General features: G+C 51.6%; 1 protein-coding gene across 3 annotated transcripts in view; it reads right to left on the bottom strand.

Annotated features, from left to right (window-relative positions):
• Positions 1–16,386, bottom strand: part of NR6A1 (nuclear receptor subfamily 6 group A member 1) — a 76,993-nt gene that overhangs the window by 10,111 nt on the left and 50,496 nt on the right. The window contains exons 1-6 of one of the 3 annotated variants that reach the window (XM_069031732.1): positions 16,251–16,321; positions 9,344–9,574; positions 5,250–5,305; positions 3,681–3,838; positions 2,591–2,818; positions 1,990–2,244 (exon numbers count right to left, since the gene is read on the bottom strand). In XM_069031732.1, the coding sequence (XP_068887833.1) occupies positions 1,990–2,244; positions 2,591–2,818; positions 3,681–3,838; positions 5,250–5,305; positions 9,344–9,574; positions 16,251–16,278 (956 nt within the window). In that variant the 5' untranslated portion in view covers positions 16,279–16,321. Of the gene's footprint in view, positions 1–1,989; positions 2,245–2,590; positions 2,819–3,680; positions 3,839–5,249; positions 5,306–9,343; positions 9,575–16,250; positions 16,322–16,386 lie in introns of those variants that run through there. The other 2 variants (XM_069031731.1, XM_069031730.1) reach the window with 2 other exon arrangements.

Here is a 16,386-nt window from a genome sequence, read left to right on the forward strand (position 1 = left end):
CTACACACACTTTTCCTCGCAGTTTACACCAGGCAAGTTTCTGGCTGGGAGTTATCAGGATCAGCTGGGGAGGAGGGGGAAGGGAAGCACTGTCAGGAGTGATGGGGGAGGTCAGGAGTCTATTCATTTCATATTCATCTTCAGAAAAACAGTACAATAAAAGAAAACATTTGATCTATCAGGCAAACAGAACATTTAGCCAGTTGTTAGAGGCAATTAAAACACAGGGGCTGGGGAGCTCATCCTATGCCTTTGTTTGTCACCTATGCTTTAGCACTGCTCTTGTCATTTTGCTAAGTAAGAGCAGAGATTAACCCTGAAGTGCCAGACCATCCCTGCTCAGTGAGATTTCTCCAACCAGGTGTGAGCTCTAATGAAGTTCCCTTTGCAGTCACTCCTGATCAATGCCAGTGGAGCTGGGGACTCTCCAAGAACGCCCACAAATGGGACACCTCTCCAAAAGGGCCCCTCTCAAATCCAAAGGGACCAGGTTTTCCGTGAGTGCTTTGGACAGGGAGACCGATACCCATGAGCTATCCCACTGCTGCTGGAGATGGTCAAGCCATGGCTGAAGGACCATGAAGACAAGTGGGAGGGAGCCACACAGCTCCAAACCTCTCATCTGTGCAGCTTCCCACTAAATGGCTTTTTGGGTGTGCATTCTCCCAGGTTACTAATGACAATTAATGACACTTGAAAAGCTAAATCACAAGAAGAGACTGCAGAAGCATTCCTCTCCCAAGAACACCTATTTTCATCCATGTGCACAGATCTTCTCTGAAGGACCTTCAAGGCGACCAGCTCTGAATTGCCGGTTTCTGCAGGGCGAGGATTCCTCCTTTGTCTTGTTGTCTTACCTCTCGCTTGCATTTACCACAAACTCAAAATGAAACAAACCCTTCTCTTGTGAGGGTCTGACCAGGACAGCAGGAACAAAAGGACAGCTGAATGCAGGAACAAGTGTCATTGTGGTTTTCTATGACCCTCAGCGCTCCTCGCAGGAGCGGCACCAGATGCACGATGAATGGCTGTGCAGAGCGGTGCCGCAGAGGAACCTGTCCCAGGAAATGAGACACCTGGGTCCAGCTCTCTACTCCCTGCCGTGGGCTCAGCCAGCTAGTGCCTCTGCTTGTCACAACAGATGCACAAAGGAGCCCCCAAGAACCATGAGACGCTGCAATGGCCGAGGACCACAGCAGCGTTTCAAATCTCTGCTCATCAGACATCAGATCCCCCGGTGACTCCGGCAGCATCGCGAGCACAGCAAGGGCAGAGAGCGAGGGGCAGGTGTTTAAAGGGAGGATGGGCAGCAGTTTCCCTAAAACCTACCTATTCTGCCATAGTACTGTGAGACTGTGACTCTACTACCAAAAGAAGAATCTGTCTGGCACCAAGACTACAAAATAAAATATCCAAACCAAAAAATAACACCCCTGACCAAAATGATAAATGAAAGGCAGGTTCCTCAGAGCATCAGATAGTCTGTACCATGGAAAAACCAAGAACTAAGTTGCAACATCTTTAAATTTATGTAACCAAAACAATGAAATAGCAATTAATAATGAACACTTTGATAATACAGACAACCAGCTTTGTGAACAACCTTTCCACTGGCCCAAAGGGTTTTTAAGTAAGACTTTCTTTCCTGTGTGTCAAGGTTACCCAAAATGTTGGTTAGTTTTACCCTCCTCATAAAAAGGTGGCTTGTAGGGCTGTGTTGGAGGACAACAGCATTGCTACATGAAATTCAAACAGCCCCACACAGCAGTGTGCCCTTCCCCTGCAGAAGGAAGTTGTGATCCAGCACTGACTAACCAGGATGTGCTTTCTAAGCCTGGAACAACTGTTCCCTAAGAAATAGAGAAGGAAAACAGCCACAGGTGAAGTGACCTGTCTCCAGAGGTGGTCAGAGGACACCTGACTGTTGGGCTCCCCATGGCTCCTCCTCTCCAGATCTCGCTGCCTCACCCTGGGCTCAGCCCATCTCACCTGTGCAGCTCGTCGTCAGAGGGAGAGTACTTGGAGGTGACATCCGCAAGGTCACCAAAGATCTGCTTGCTGTAAACAGTCAGCGAGGAGAGCAGGATCAGCTCCTGCCACGTAGAGCTGAGCAGGCAGGTATAGTCCTTGATGGAGAGTTCACAGAAGAACGGCAGCTTCTTGATCCAAGCAATCTGCCTGAAAAGCAATTCATCTGCCAGACGACACAGCAATGCAAACAGCTCTGCCTGAGTCACTTTATACCTGCAGGCACAGTTAATACAAAGGCAGAAAAAACATTAAAAACTTTGAATGACATCATCTAATGAGGCACCTGAAAACAAGGCAAATGCCAAAGGAATTTGGCAGTGCCCATGGTCAGCACCCACCCTGCCCGGGCAGGGGCTGAGGGGAGTCCCTGCAGCCCCTGGGGTCACCCACCTGCCCAGCACCCAGCCTGGCCAGACCACGTAGCCTGGAACCCCATGCCAGGCCCGTGCACCCCAGCTCCAGCCCCAGGCAAGATGGGATGGGGGCTGGTTTGGTGCTTGCACTGTGGCTGCATCTCGCCCCAGGGGATGTGCCTGCCGTGCCCGCGTGTCACACGCACCCGTCCTCGATGAGCATGGGGGTGCCAAGCGGCTCCAGGTCCTCGGCACACACCAGCTGGGTGATCAGGCTGTGCGACTGCGGGTCCAGGCTGCGCGTCTGCGGCGGCACCAGCGCCGAGTGGGCGGAGTAGCTAAAAAGGTGCGGCAGGTACTGGTAGTGCGTGGACACCGGCGTGCCCAGGTACTGATCCCTGAGTGCAGCGAACCCGTTCAGCTCCACGGACCTACTGGAAAAGGAAAAGCTCTTTAATACACCCCCAAAACTCCACCTGATTCATTACAACATCGCACCCTGCTCCATCAGAAACGTTAACAAAAATAGGGAAAGCAAACGGAGTGGAAACGCCTTTGTGTTTAGACCCTACTGTGGAAAGAGCCCAGTGTGCACTGGCCACATGTCCAGCCTGGCTGGGCACTGGTTCCCTGTGGTGGAAATCTGGGAGCTGCTGATGAGCTGCCATTCAGGGAGCAAAGCAGAAACCCACCTGTGCCCAGTCTTTCCATCTCAGCTTCCTTACAGGGCCAGAATTTAGGACTTCACATTAAGTACTTACACAGCCAGTGAACACAAACAAGGCCAAGCTTAAGCTGCAACTGAAAGCAGATGGGATCAGGTCTGAGACTCTTGCTGTGTTTGCAATCAAAGGCTGCATCAGGAACTGCGTCAGGAGGTTTGCACTCGCAGTAGCCAACTTTAATATAACACCATCAATTACTAACATAAATGGCTTTATTTTCAAAATCTGAGCACAGTGCAGAGAAAGAGCTTATGCAGAATGAGCAGCGAAGGGTGATAAAGTTCTCAAGATCTGCAGAAAACACAATCAATATAAATTGAGGTATATTTTAAATGTAATTTTAACTCAAGATTGTCCTCCTTTGCTCATGAACATCTCGCTTCCCAGTTCAATTTTTTTCAGTCCAGTGCCAGTTTGTCTTAGAACACAATCAGAGAGGTAAGAACCTGCTGCATGACCAGTTTACACAAAGATGCCCTCACATGTTTTCCCTACACTGACCCCAAGTATCACTTAGGGAAAGAAATCCAAGATTCCTGTAACACCAAATTCTTCCAGGGGTCATTCCCACCTTGAAGATGGAGTAGAAACAGGTGAAGGCTGGTTGCTCTCAGAAACTCCATTTCCAGGGGAACTATGGTCACTGTCTCCGTTGTTGCTCCATGACATGTTTGCCTCTCCCTCAAATTCTTGCCCAGACATAATTCTCTCAATCTCTTCCTCTGATATCTGTCAAATACAGGACACAATGGTTACTTTGGCTGGGAACAGAAAAGCAGAGCCTTTGTTTGCAAACACCTTGTTCAGTCACACCCAACAGAGCTGACCCCCCCGCCCCCTGCAGGTACCACATCCTTCCTCTGCATTTAACAACACACATGAAAAATTCTATTTACAGGTAATCGTGGTGACCTCCAGCTCCTGCAGTATCATTCAAGTGAGGGTAGCACTGTAGACAGGAACTGACACATGAAAAGATGATGTCAGATGGACATGGCAACGAGCTGTAAATCAGCCACTGTCACACCATGAAAAACCTGGGAGTAATTGAGGCCAGTGCATTGGGAACATCACTCAGGACTGGCAGAGGGAAAGGCAAACAGGAGGTGGGGCAGGCTCTGGTTTGATAAAGCAATCAAGAGAGGCAAGGTGACATATATAAAATCAGTCAGGAAAACATTTACAGGGAAACAGAGTTCCCTACTTTCCTCCAGATAAGAACCAGCTGGCACCTGAAGTATCAATTGAGCATCTAATACTTAAGTTCTAGAGAGTAACATATACAAAGCTAAAATGGACTCAAAAATTTTTAAATTGAGTCACTGTAATATTAAGTTCCAAGAAAGTGCTGCGCATGCTCCTGGAGGAATGTTCCACCACTAACAGGGAAAATGCAACAAAAATTTAGAGGCTTCTTTTTTTTTAAATTCTGTGTATGTCCCTTAATGTTCACAGCAGGAAACAGGTTTGTGTGGTTCCAGGCAGGCTGTGTCTGACACTGACCACAGGCACCTGAGTGCCCAGCAGGGCAGAGCGATGCTTGCTTGGCTCCTCACGCTTTGGGCTGGGCTGAGTACTCCTTCCCTGGAGGAGTGCTCCTTCAGCTGGGCACTCAGACTCACAGAATTTGCTTTCAGTGTTATTTCTATTTTGCTAAAATAAACAGTAAACTTTTAAAAGACCCCTTTTCCAGAAGCAAGCTGGAAATGGCCATCATTTCTCAGGCATGCAGCACAAACTGCTGTGCTGAATTACCTCGTGCTTTACAAGGCATCTCTGGACAAGCCGTGCCATCAATCAGAGAGACATTTACTGGTGCCCTGCTTGCCTCAACTGAAGGGATTGCAGCAGGCAGATGGAGATTTACTGGGAGCCATGGAGGGACAGACGTCCTTGTGTGTCCATGCAGCACCCTGAGACAGGCAGCACCCAGCTCTATTTACCAATCTAGAGCTCATGACGTGTTTCTGACAGTCAGAGCCGTGCCACATCAGTGGGAGGCATGGCTAGGGATGATGGAGGCTCAACCAAGCCAGCCTCAGCCCAGGCTGAGCTGCTGCCACAGTCTGAGCCCAGTCCAGCCCAGGCCAGGAGACGAAAAGCTGAATGGAACCATGGAGGGACAGCCACACGTGCTCACCTGGACAGGTCCGATACTTTTGTTTCTGCCTCCTGGCATGCCATCCTCTCTGATTGCTGAAAGATACAACCAAACTCTGGTGAGGAACACTACTGCCAGGTATTCCCGGAGTACGTATGAAGGTACCTATTTATTTTGAAAAAAAATTTTATACTTTAAAAGATGCGTTTTTTTCATCAGAAGTTTACAGAGAAACCTCCAGTGCTTGAGCAGCACACACCATGGTTCTCACCCCAAAAGGCAAAGACACATCGATGGGGCTACAAGCACTACTCTGGGACTTTAGTTTCTTCATGTGCTCCTTGAGGGACAGGTAATGAAGAAACAGCAGTCCTTTATCACAATTAATTCCAGCATAATTTGAGAAGTGGCACATGGTAAGGAACCCTATTTGACCCCTGGAAATAACCCAATGAATGCCCAGGACTGCTGGAAAATGAGATGTGGAGGCCTGCACATCCAACTCCACTGTCCACAGCCCTGTGAAGCACCACGAGCCAGAGTCCACTGACCAGTGCTGCCACCAACACAGACACAAAGCACTGCACTGGTGACTGCTAACCCTGCTGTCACTTCAGAGGTCACATCTACAGCCACTACAGAAAACGGAGGGGGGATGTTTGACCCTGCTGGTCACTTGGAAAGCCGTTGTTTAAAACTCAGGTTACCAGAACGAGCTGCACAGCTGCATTTCAGAGAGGCAGCCTCATTTCTCAGTACAGCAGCTGCATTTTTAAGGCTCTTTAAGCAATTTCCAGGGAGCTCCAGTGAAGCCCAGTTAAGGAGATTAACCTGGAGCAGCTTCTCTGCCTTCCTCTTCCCTCTGCCTTCTCTGCAGAGACCAGTGGCAGCCCTGCTCCTCGTGTGCCTCCCCTCCCAGGCTGGTCCCCCCGTTTATCAGGACCCGATCTCTTTCCCACCATGACCTGGCCAGACTTGGCAGGAGGCTCTCCCCAGCTGCACGGTGACCTTGCTGCTGCATGGCCTCACCCTGCTTGGCACACAGGGCTGCAGGAGGCCCTCCCGGAGCAGAAAATGACACAAAATTTAAGGAAAAATTTCTGTCCCAGAAAAGCCACGCTGCTCCTTGGTTTGAGATATCCTCAGCTCAAATCCTCCTCGTGCGCCTCGAGGCTGCACCCGCAGCTCAGGAGTGCCTCAGCAGGGCAGAGGAGAGGCACACCTGGCCACGGGAGCTGAACTGCAGCTTCCCAACCCCCAGCCACCAACCCGGGCAAGGCACAGCACTGGGGGAAGGGTCCTGGTGCCTGACCACTGCACCAACCAGGGCAAGGATGCCCACAGGCCCTTCCACCACCACACCATGGGACAAGCAGTGGGTTTAATTCTTCTAACACTAAGTCCATCCCCTCCATGCAACAGCCAGTATTTTTATTTCAAACACCAAATAACACTCATTTAAGCACACTGGAGAAGCCATAAACACAGGATATAAACCAACTGTGATTACCTTTCACATCACGTAAATCTCTTATGATATAGCAAGATAACAAGCTCATCTTAACAAACAAGGCTGTTTATTTCCTATGAAAGCTCTTTATAAAAAACATCAGTTTCTCACTAAAAAGCTAAAAAGAATTATGTAAAAAAACCCTGTCATTGTTAGCTGTTACACCCTTTAGGTTTTTTTAACTTAATGGAACTACAGGAATTCTGGGGAACTTCTCTCATTTTCCAACATATTTTACCACTAACTGTGATTTAGAAGCTTCTCTTCAGCTCATTCCATTATGAGCCATGGGCATAAATGGTCTTGGTCTTTTTATTTCAAAGCATAATTGTAGCAGACAATAGCTTACACCTGCAACAAAATGTAGGGATGTTTTTGCTGGTGGTCCATCAAAAAGGCATCAAGAGATCTGAATGGTTCCCAAACACAGATGGACCCCTCTGGAATACCATCCTGGTCCTGGGCTGCATGACAGCCAGTCTCCTCAAAGCTGGTTTTCCTACCAATGCTGAGCTCTGCACCTTATCTGGATTTAAAAATTATTGTATTTAGACCTAGTATGGAAGAGATTTTCCAACCCAGCGATGCCATAACTTGGGCACCAGGGCAGGAAGAGAAAGCTCCAGAACCCAACACGGAGGACCTTCAGGGCTGTCCGCAGCCTCCTTGGCCTTGGCAGAGACACTGGTGCTGAGTGGAATTCATGCACTTGTTTGGAGAAGGAAGGAAAAGGAAAGAAGCAAATGAAGAGAAGAGGAAAGGAGGAAAAGCAAGGGAAGAAGGGGAGCAGGGAAGGGCGTGCGGCCGGCAGGTGGCGCTGCGCCCCCGCGGGTGAGACCCCGGCCCTCGGGTGAGGGCCCCGAGCCGCTCCCAGACCCACACACACCCCGGCCCTCGGGTGAGGGCCCCGAGCCGCCCCCAGACCCACACACACCCCGGCCCTCGGGTGAGGGCCCCGAGCCGCCCCCAGACCCACACACACCCCGGCCCTCGGGTGAGGGCCCCGAGCCACCCCCAGACCCACAACACACCCCGGCCCTCGGGTGAGGGCCCCGAGCCGCCCCCAGACCCACACACACCCCGGCCCTCGGGTGAGGGCCCCGAGCCGCCCCCAGACCCACAACACACCCCGGCCCTCGGGTGAGGGCCCCGAGCCGCCCCCAGACCCACAACACACCCCGGCCCTCGGGTGAGGGCCCCGAGCCGCCCCCAGACCCACAACACACCCCGGCCCTCGGGTGAGGGCCCCGAGCCGCCCCCAGACCCACACACACCCCGGCCCTCGGGTGAGGGCCCCGAGCCGCCCCCAGACCCACACACACCCCGGCCCTCGGGTGAGGGCCCCGAGCCGCCCCCAGACCCACAACACACCCCGGCCCTCGGGTGAGGGCCCCGAGCCGCCCCCAGACCCACAACACACCCCGGCCCTCGGGTGAGGGCCCCGAGCCGCCCCCAGACCCACACACACCCCGGCCCTCGGGTGAGGGCCCCGAGCCGCCCCCAGACCCACACACACCCCGGCCCTCGGGTGAGGGCCCCGAGCCGCCCCCAGACCCACAACACACTCCGGCCCTCGGGTGAGGGCCCCGAGCCGCCCCCAGACCCACACACACCCCGGCCCTCGGGTGAGGGTCCCGAGCCCCATGCAGACTCACAATAAACCCCCTGATTCCCCCTGATCCCCCCAGGGCTGAGGCCAGCTCTCCCATCTTGGCCCCTGATGCATTTTCTAAGGAAGATCCTGGTGGATTTGCAGTGAATTTATGGAAGTTTCAGTGCCTCTGACAGGCGGCTTTTGCATGAGCGATGGCCCAGAGGCCATCAACAGCCACATCTAAAACCATGTGGTGACACTGGGGTTTGGCAAACAGGATGAAGGATCACTCCACTGCCTCACTGCACAGCCAGGGGAGCACCGTCAGCTCCCGTTTGTGCCATCAAACCAAGGAATCCCTGCTTTTAAGGGGTAACAGTAATTCCAGAGGTTAAATACACAAAAGATTGGAGTGAAGAGTAGAGACATGACACTGAAAGCAACCACAGTCTATTCTTTAATACTAATTTCTGAGTTACTTCAGACCTTCCATCCTGTAGATGATACCACAGCATTCGGTCACCTCTGCACACGTGGGGACAAGGGGTGGCTGTCCCTAACCCAGACCACAACTGTTTCAACCAGAGCAGGTGGTCAGTGAAGACCCTCACACCTCACCCCTGGGCAGCAGCTGCTGGTCTAAGTTCCCACGACAGCAAACAGGTAATGCCTGGCTCAGATCTCTTGGGATTCCAAAAGCCTGTTTAAATGCTTTAGTTTATGCCACAGTGGTAGACTGAAGCATGGAAACAGTGACCACTGTGCTCAGCATAAATAAAAATATTGTCCAAATATTTATACCTGCTTTCAATTCATACAGACTGTTCCTCTATACAGGAATGAAGTTGCTCAGAACTTTGTGCATCATTTTTAATCCATGCCTGATTTTGCTGAAGTTTCACTTTTTTTTTTGTCGAGAGTTTTAGAGGCAGAATTGCAATACAAGATGGCAGCTGAAGGAAGGGCAGCCCCCACTGTTACCCCTGGCCCCGACGTGTGCCTCCCCCATAAGAGCCCCGTGCCCGTTACCTTTGCGGTTCATGCCCATCTGGAGGCACTTGAGCAGCCGGCAGTACTGGCACCTGTTGCGCTGCTTGCGGGACATGACGCAGTTCTTGTCCCGGCTGCATCTGTACACCCGCTTGTTGCAGATGCTCCTTTTGAAGAACCCCTTGCAGCCCTCGCAGGAGATGATCCCATAGTGCAGCCCCGTGGCCCTGTCCCCGCAGATCAGGCAGGTTCGCTGATCCACCCGCTCATCTGCAAGGCAAGAGGAAAGGCTTTGAGGAGGAGCCCGGAGCTTTTGTCAGGTCAGTCTGACTGAGGGGCAGCCACTGCCAGCCCGTGCGGATCCATCACGCAGCACTGCAGGGGCAGCTCCATCCTTCCCTTCACCACGGCCAGGCAGGGCTCTTGGGGCTCTCCCCAGCAGCCTCCATTGAGCTTCCTGCTGTTACTGCTTCTCTTAGCAGAGAGGAACAGAAACTCCAATGGGGAAAAAAGGGGTCTAAAATGTCCCACCTGAACCACACAGAGCGGGCCGTGCAAATACAGAAACCTGGCACACACCAGAGACTGTGAACTCCTGTCACATCTCAGAGTCCAGGGGCACTCCAGGCTTCAAAAGCCCCACTGCACAAGCCACCACCCAGAACCCAAGTGAACATCATTACAGAAACCATTGTACAGTTAAGCCACAGTGATGTGATTTTACTGATCCTTTTCCAAATCTTTGGAAGGCCTTTGGATGACTAAAAATGTAAATTGCAGGGCTTTCCACAACAGGAGCTGTCACATTAAATTCAGTATTTTAAGACTCTAACGCTGCCTGAGAGAGAGAGCAGAGATGATGCTTGGCTCAGTGAGATCCAGACAGGGATGTCAAACAGAAGGGAAGAAGTAAATGATGGCGAAGAGACGCAGATAGTTAACCAAGAATCTCATCACCTCGTACTGCAAAGGGAGGCCTAAACCTTGCTTCAACCAACAGTCAGCTACGCTTCAAATAATGTCATCGAGTCGCACCAGCAGCTTTTCCTGTAACAGATGTTTCACAGCCCAACACAGTTTAACCCCTTGCATGCCAGGCCAAGCTGCCTCCAGCCCCCACCTTGTGTTTTAACCCATTAAAATCCCAAAAGCTGCAAACAGATATGCACAGCAAAGGTGGGAGCTATTCAAGTACATTCAGGGACACACAAATCTGCAGTATTCCAGTATTCTCCATGGGGCTGCTTTCCCAAATGTCAAGCAGGCATAACCCAGATAAGCAGATCACCCTGGCTGAGCCAGGAAACACTCGGCTGCTTCTCACTCCATCACACCTTTTCTAGGGATGCTGGTTAAACCAGGTTGGTTTTGGTGTTTGTTGGCCTGAAGGCAGGACGGTGCCATTGCCAAGGGGCAGAAACACCCACGGCTGTGGCAGGACCTGTGAGGTGGCACTGGCTCTCTGCGGCTGCCTGGGGACAGAGCAGGGCACGGCAGTTTCCCTCACCCACCAGCCACGTTGGCAGCCAACAGGGAGCTCAGACTGGGCAGAGACAGCTGTACAAACCCACACCGTGCCTGGGGTGCTGCCCACACCCACTGCTCCCCTTTGGATATAGACCTTGAAAAACCCCAGCCTTTGGACGGCACTGGCTTGTGAAGATGAGCTGAGTCAAACTCACTTCAGCACGACAACACCAAGCCTGACTTTCCTCATTTAGATTTGACCAGGGAGTTTTCTGAGACAAAGGTGTTTATCTACAGGATGGATTTTTGGAGCAGCAGGAGGTAGGAGTCACAGAGAAGTCTTCTCTAGCCTCAATAAAGCCCAAGCAAGCTGACAAACCTGGGTGTAGCTTCTTACTGCTGCAGAACATGTGAATGCAATAGAAATGAATGAGCCAAATGTATTGGGATCAGAAATTAAACCAGTTTTCAGTTACACAAGCCAAGCAAAAATCTAAACCAGCTGCTCCTACTCACAAGCAGCTTTCTCCAGAGCTTAAATGCAGTAGAAACCAGAACCAATCTGTGTTAATCTCTAAAAGGTTTGCTATGCACAGCATGCACATTTGCACTGTTCTACATATTTCACTGTTATAAAACATTAAAATAAAAGGATGAACAAAGGAAACACAAACTTTAAGTGAAGGAACATTCCTGATTCACACCAAAACATTCCCAGTTTTACAGGACAGACCACCTCAGGTATGTGCTGAACCCAAAGGAATGTGGGTACAGATCAGGAGCGAGGCTATCTGAGCATCTCTGAAGGGAGGCAACTAAACATGACTTTGTAGTCACCAAGTGCATAATCTCCACCTTCAGCAATCTGATAAACGCGGGGAGGGGGCCAGGGATTAGCCAGGACAGAGGAGTCCTCTATCTGCAGGGTTTAGCTCAGCCTCAGATTAACTCCTGGCCCTCCCCCTACTCCCACAGCAGTGCCATAAATCCCGGGTGCCGGGGGATCCCGGGGTCAGCAGCAATGGCTGGACTCGCCGCTGGGCACGGGGAGGCACGGCCAGGCAGGACCAGGGAGCCAGGGAATCACCACCGGGATTCACATGGCTGAAGGCAGGACACCCTGGATTGCTCCAGCACCACGGCACAGCCCCCGGAGCTCCCTCCTCACCCGAGAAGCCGAGGCTGAGGATGTCAGTGAGGGCTCATTTCCAGGCACAGCTTTTTTTGTTGTGGGAAGAATAGGGCCGTCACCCAGCCAATGTGGGAAGCATGGATGATTAAAGCGAGGAGGAATCAGAATCCTTCCCCTGCCATCCCCATCTCCCCAGTCGAAGGGCGAGATGGTGTGAATGGCCCCCTGGCCACAGGAACTGCACACACCTCCAGCAGAAACTGTTCCTTGGGTTTCCAGATTAAGATTCGCCGTCGAGCAGCGGCACACATCGTGAACAAAGACACAGACCCCAGGGATCACAGAGGTGTCCGTGCTCCCCACAAACCTCGCTCAAACAAAACTGGGAGATGAAAAATGATGGCCTATAGAAAGTCTTAGAGGTTTAGATCTTTAAAAAAATCCTACAGGGACCATAGCCAGGCCCATGTTGCTCTCCTGTGCCCACGGGTTTGCTGCTCCTGACCTTTGCCAGTTTTCACCCCATGTAATGCCTGGTGTGGGTGAAGGATGGGAGAGATGGGGCAGAACCACAGTGAACTTCACAGAAATGGTAAAGCACAAGCAAATCTAAAGCAGTTTTACACTGAGGGTGCTCTGAACTCCCTTAACCTTGAAATTTCACTAGAATATCAAATAAGAATAGCAATTTTTAAGCGAATAAGCCCTCCCTCCTCCCTGTCTCTGTCACCTCTCGTCTCACTGATTCCTCTGGTTTCAAAAGCTACACACCACAACACAGATTAAGACATAAAGCAATTGATAAGAATTTTTTTCAAATACCTGTTTTATTTCAGAGAGAGAGCTGAGGAAGCTTCCCCCCGCCCCCCTCCCCAATTTTCCTGATGAGTCTTACATTTAACAAACTCATACACGGGATATTCTGGCTTTGTTCTTCCAACCCATTGTAGCAGGGGCCACTAAATCAAACAGTTGCTGCTACGACAAAAGCACTCACAAAAATCTCAACCTCATCTTGAACCCTGAAGATTTTTATGGCTACTCCCTTGCTAGCCCCTCCCCGAAGCCACATTAAAGGATGTATTGTTTTCAGAGGTCATGGTAGGTTTCATAGCACATACAATGTAAATTCTCCAAGAATATGATGACGTTACACAAGAATCACACAAGATGGAGTGAAAAAGAGAAAAAATCTCCTCTCGTCTATGTTTTATAAGATAAACAGTAAAAGCAAGACATTTAATTTTTCAGGAAACTTGCTTTTCTCCTCAGCAAAATGAGCAGTCTTGATAATTTTTTTAAATAACATTCCTATGAATTTCCAAAAGGAAATACCTTACAATCCTGCTGAAACACATGGCAAAGACCCGTACAGAAAGCACTACGGCACGTGAATGAGATTCTAAAATACACAGCAAATAAACTAAAGCATTGGGACACACACCCAGCACACCCCTGTCACTGCTCCCACCTGTGCCACTCCTGTGGACAAACACCCCGAGCAGGCGACCGGGAAGCGCCGTCGGTGTTGGGAATGGGGGAGCGGCACTGCCGCATTCCGGGAGGGGACCAGGAGCTGGCTGCAGCTGCAGGTCCCCAGGCTGCCAGGGGGTCACACCCACCCCTGGAGACCCAGTTTAAAACTCTACAACAACTACAGCTCCCTGTGAGATTTACCTGGGAAATCTGACGGTGTGTTGGTGCAGCCGGCTTGTGGGATTTTCCGTATCGGTGCTTTACCATGGAAGGGAAACAAAGACTTTGTTTCCAAGAGTAAGGCCACAAGTGAAGGCACAACCCCTCACCCAAACCCCAGGACAGACCGTGCTGGGATTTGGCCTGGCTGGAAAGCAAGAGGGAGAATGCAGAAAGCTGCTGCCGGCAAAACTTCCCTTTTAACAGAATGTGAATTTACAGCTTAAGAAAATCTTTTATAGCTGAAAAGAAATTACAGGCAACACTCAGCACTGCAATTCATTAATATATTTAACATCTTTTCAGCTGTGTGCCAGTTATGTGCTTCTTGATTAACTGACCCTATTGCAGCCCCCTGCAGCACCCTTTAGCTGGGTTTAAATCTCAGGCTGCTAAATACCAGCTGTTTGGGGAGGGGGGCAGAGGGGGAGATCTCATACATGTGTTACTGAAATCCCAACAGCATCTCACTCCCCTCTTGCCTCTGATGATGCCTCAAACACAAACAAACATGTTGGGGTTTCTTTTTCCCTTTATTTTTCTTAACGATGTTTTTCATTGTCAATTTTTAGTCTCAAGAAAACCATCCTGTGAAATTCAAACCCCAGAACTGGAGGAACTCCCCCCTCACTGTGGAGCGCTGCATTGTCCAAACAAGCCCACCCCCAAACCAGGCGCCTTTGCTTCAGGGGCCTTTTTTTTAAACTTATAATCGATGAACACAGGGATTAAATTTTCTGTGCGCTGGCCCCTGCTCGGGACGGCAGCGAGCTCGGCGGCAGAGCCCGTGGCCGGGCGCACAAAGGGCCGGGGCGTCCCGCTCCTGCTCCCCATCGACCCCGCAGATGGGGGTCCTACCCCACGCTGGAGGCGGGCGAAGGCTCCGCGTCCTGCCTGGCCAGCCCAGCTCAAAGAGCAGATTGTGCTGCCCCGGATCAGGCCGGCCATGGTGAGAGCTGAATAGAATTAACCCTCTGTGAACTAAAACAAAAACATTTGTGTGCCCAGCTGGGAGAAAGGTTAATTTAAATGGACAAGCCCCCTGAAAAAAAAAAAAATAAAATAAAAAGAGGAGGGGAAAGAAAGAGGCAGCCTGCAACCTTATTCTCTGTACTGTAAAAAGATGTTCTACTCACAGAGAGTCTCATTTTTAAAAGCAGCAAGTGAGTACTGGAAAGAAAAGAGGCGAAATGCTGCACTAGAGGAATGGCCAGTGCCATCTCACTCTGGTCTCCCTTTCCAGTAATGAAATCCCAAACTCACGGTCTTATTCCACCCTGATTCTGTTTCTGCCCAAGCAGAGTACAATCAAAAGAAAACCCCCAGAAAAAAAAACCAGAAATCATCAGCTGCTCCTTCTCGGCTCGGTATAAATCAAGAGCGTGCAGCTGATGAAACCCATCACCCTTCCCCTGCCTGGGACACATCTCCATTTGCATATCAAAAACTCATCTGTGAAATGCAACTTCTCCCGGGCAGGGGAGCGCCGGCCCCGCCGCTGCCTCACCCCGACACCAGCCCCGCGCCCCACGGACCCCACGTCTCGGCGGGCGGGAGCTGCCGAGGGACACGGGGCGCTGCGGGACCCGAGCCCCGCTCCATTGTGCGGGACGGGGAGAGGACGGATCCTTCACTCCAGCCAGTTGTTGCACAAAGAGTTTGGAACAAAAGCCCGCACACCAAAATGTGCCCGATGGCCGGGACCGCAGCTGGGGACAGGCACGAGGGTCTCGGTCGCGCTGCCCACGCTCACAGATCGACTCCGAGTTTAGTCGCTCTCCCAAGTGATCAACTTTCGCTGATCCAATTTTAGCAAAATAAAGCTCCTTGCCCTCGCTCCGGCGCGGCCGCACGCTCTGAATTAACGACTGGGTTAGACTGGGGTGGGTTTTTTTTTTAATTGATACATTACGAAGCGGTAAGATGAGGACCTGACTTACCTGCCCTGAAACCTACTCTCCTGGCCCCGCTGAAGCTGTCTAGATGTGCAACCACTGAGAACGATGCCAAATTAAGAAAATCTGAAACTAACCCCACCTCCAGCATTCCGGGCTGCGGGAGCAGGGCCTGAGCACGACTGAAACAGTGACTTGTTCAACGTGTGTTACCAAACACGCAATGTTCTCTCCTGAAATATTTCATTCTTATTTTGAAGATGAGCTTTACCGCTATCTTCAGTCACAGAGAGGAAAAAAAGGCTGCAAATACCGGGGGGGCAGCGCCGGTGCCGGGAGGGCGGGCGCGCGCTACCGAGCGCCTCCGTGACCCCGATACTATCCATAATTAACGATACCAAAAAAAGCTCCTCCAGATGGTCGGAGGGATTAGGAAGTTTAAAATATAAACAAATTAAGCCACAAAACAAACTAATGCCCTTTTTTTTTTTTTTTTTTAATTGTATAATCCCGCTCGCAGCCCAGGGCTACGCTGCCCGGCCCCCGCGCCCCAGGAGCCCTGAAAAGGCAGGAAAAGGGGAAAGCCCGCACGGCTCCTTCTCCCGGCGGTCCCGCACCCCGCGGTCCGAGCCCCGCACGCCGCAGCCCGCGGGCGCCGGGACGGGCGGCCCCGGCCCGGGAGCGGCGGGGGGGCGGCGGCCCCGGGCCCGCGCAGCCTCCGGCGGCACCGCCCGGACAAAGGCCCGGCCCCGCTCACCTTCCATGCAGGTCGAGTCCCGCTTCATCCCCGGCCGGCTCCTAGGGCCGCCTCATGGCGGCGGCGGGCGGGCAGCCCGGCTCGGCCATCGCCGCCGCCGCGGGCCGCCCTATGCTAACGACGTGATGTCAGCGCC

This window comes from Aphelocoma coerulescens, chromosome 17 (assembly GCF_041296385.1).
Source record: "Aphelocoma coerulescens isolate FSJ_1873_10779 chromosome 17, UR_Acoe_1.0, whole genome shotgun sequence".
Taxonomy (NCBI): domain Eukaryota; kingdom Metazoa; phylum Chordata; class Aves; order Passeriformes; family Corvidae; genus Aphelocoma; species Aphelocoma coerulescens.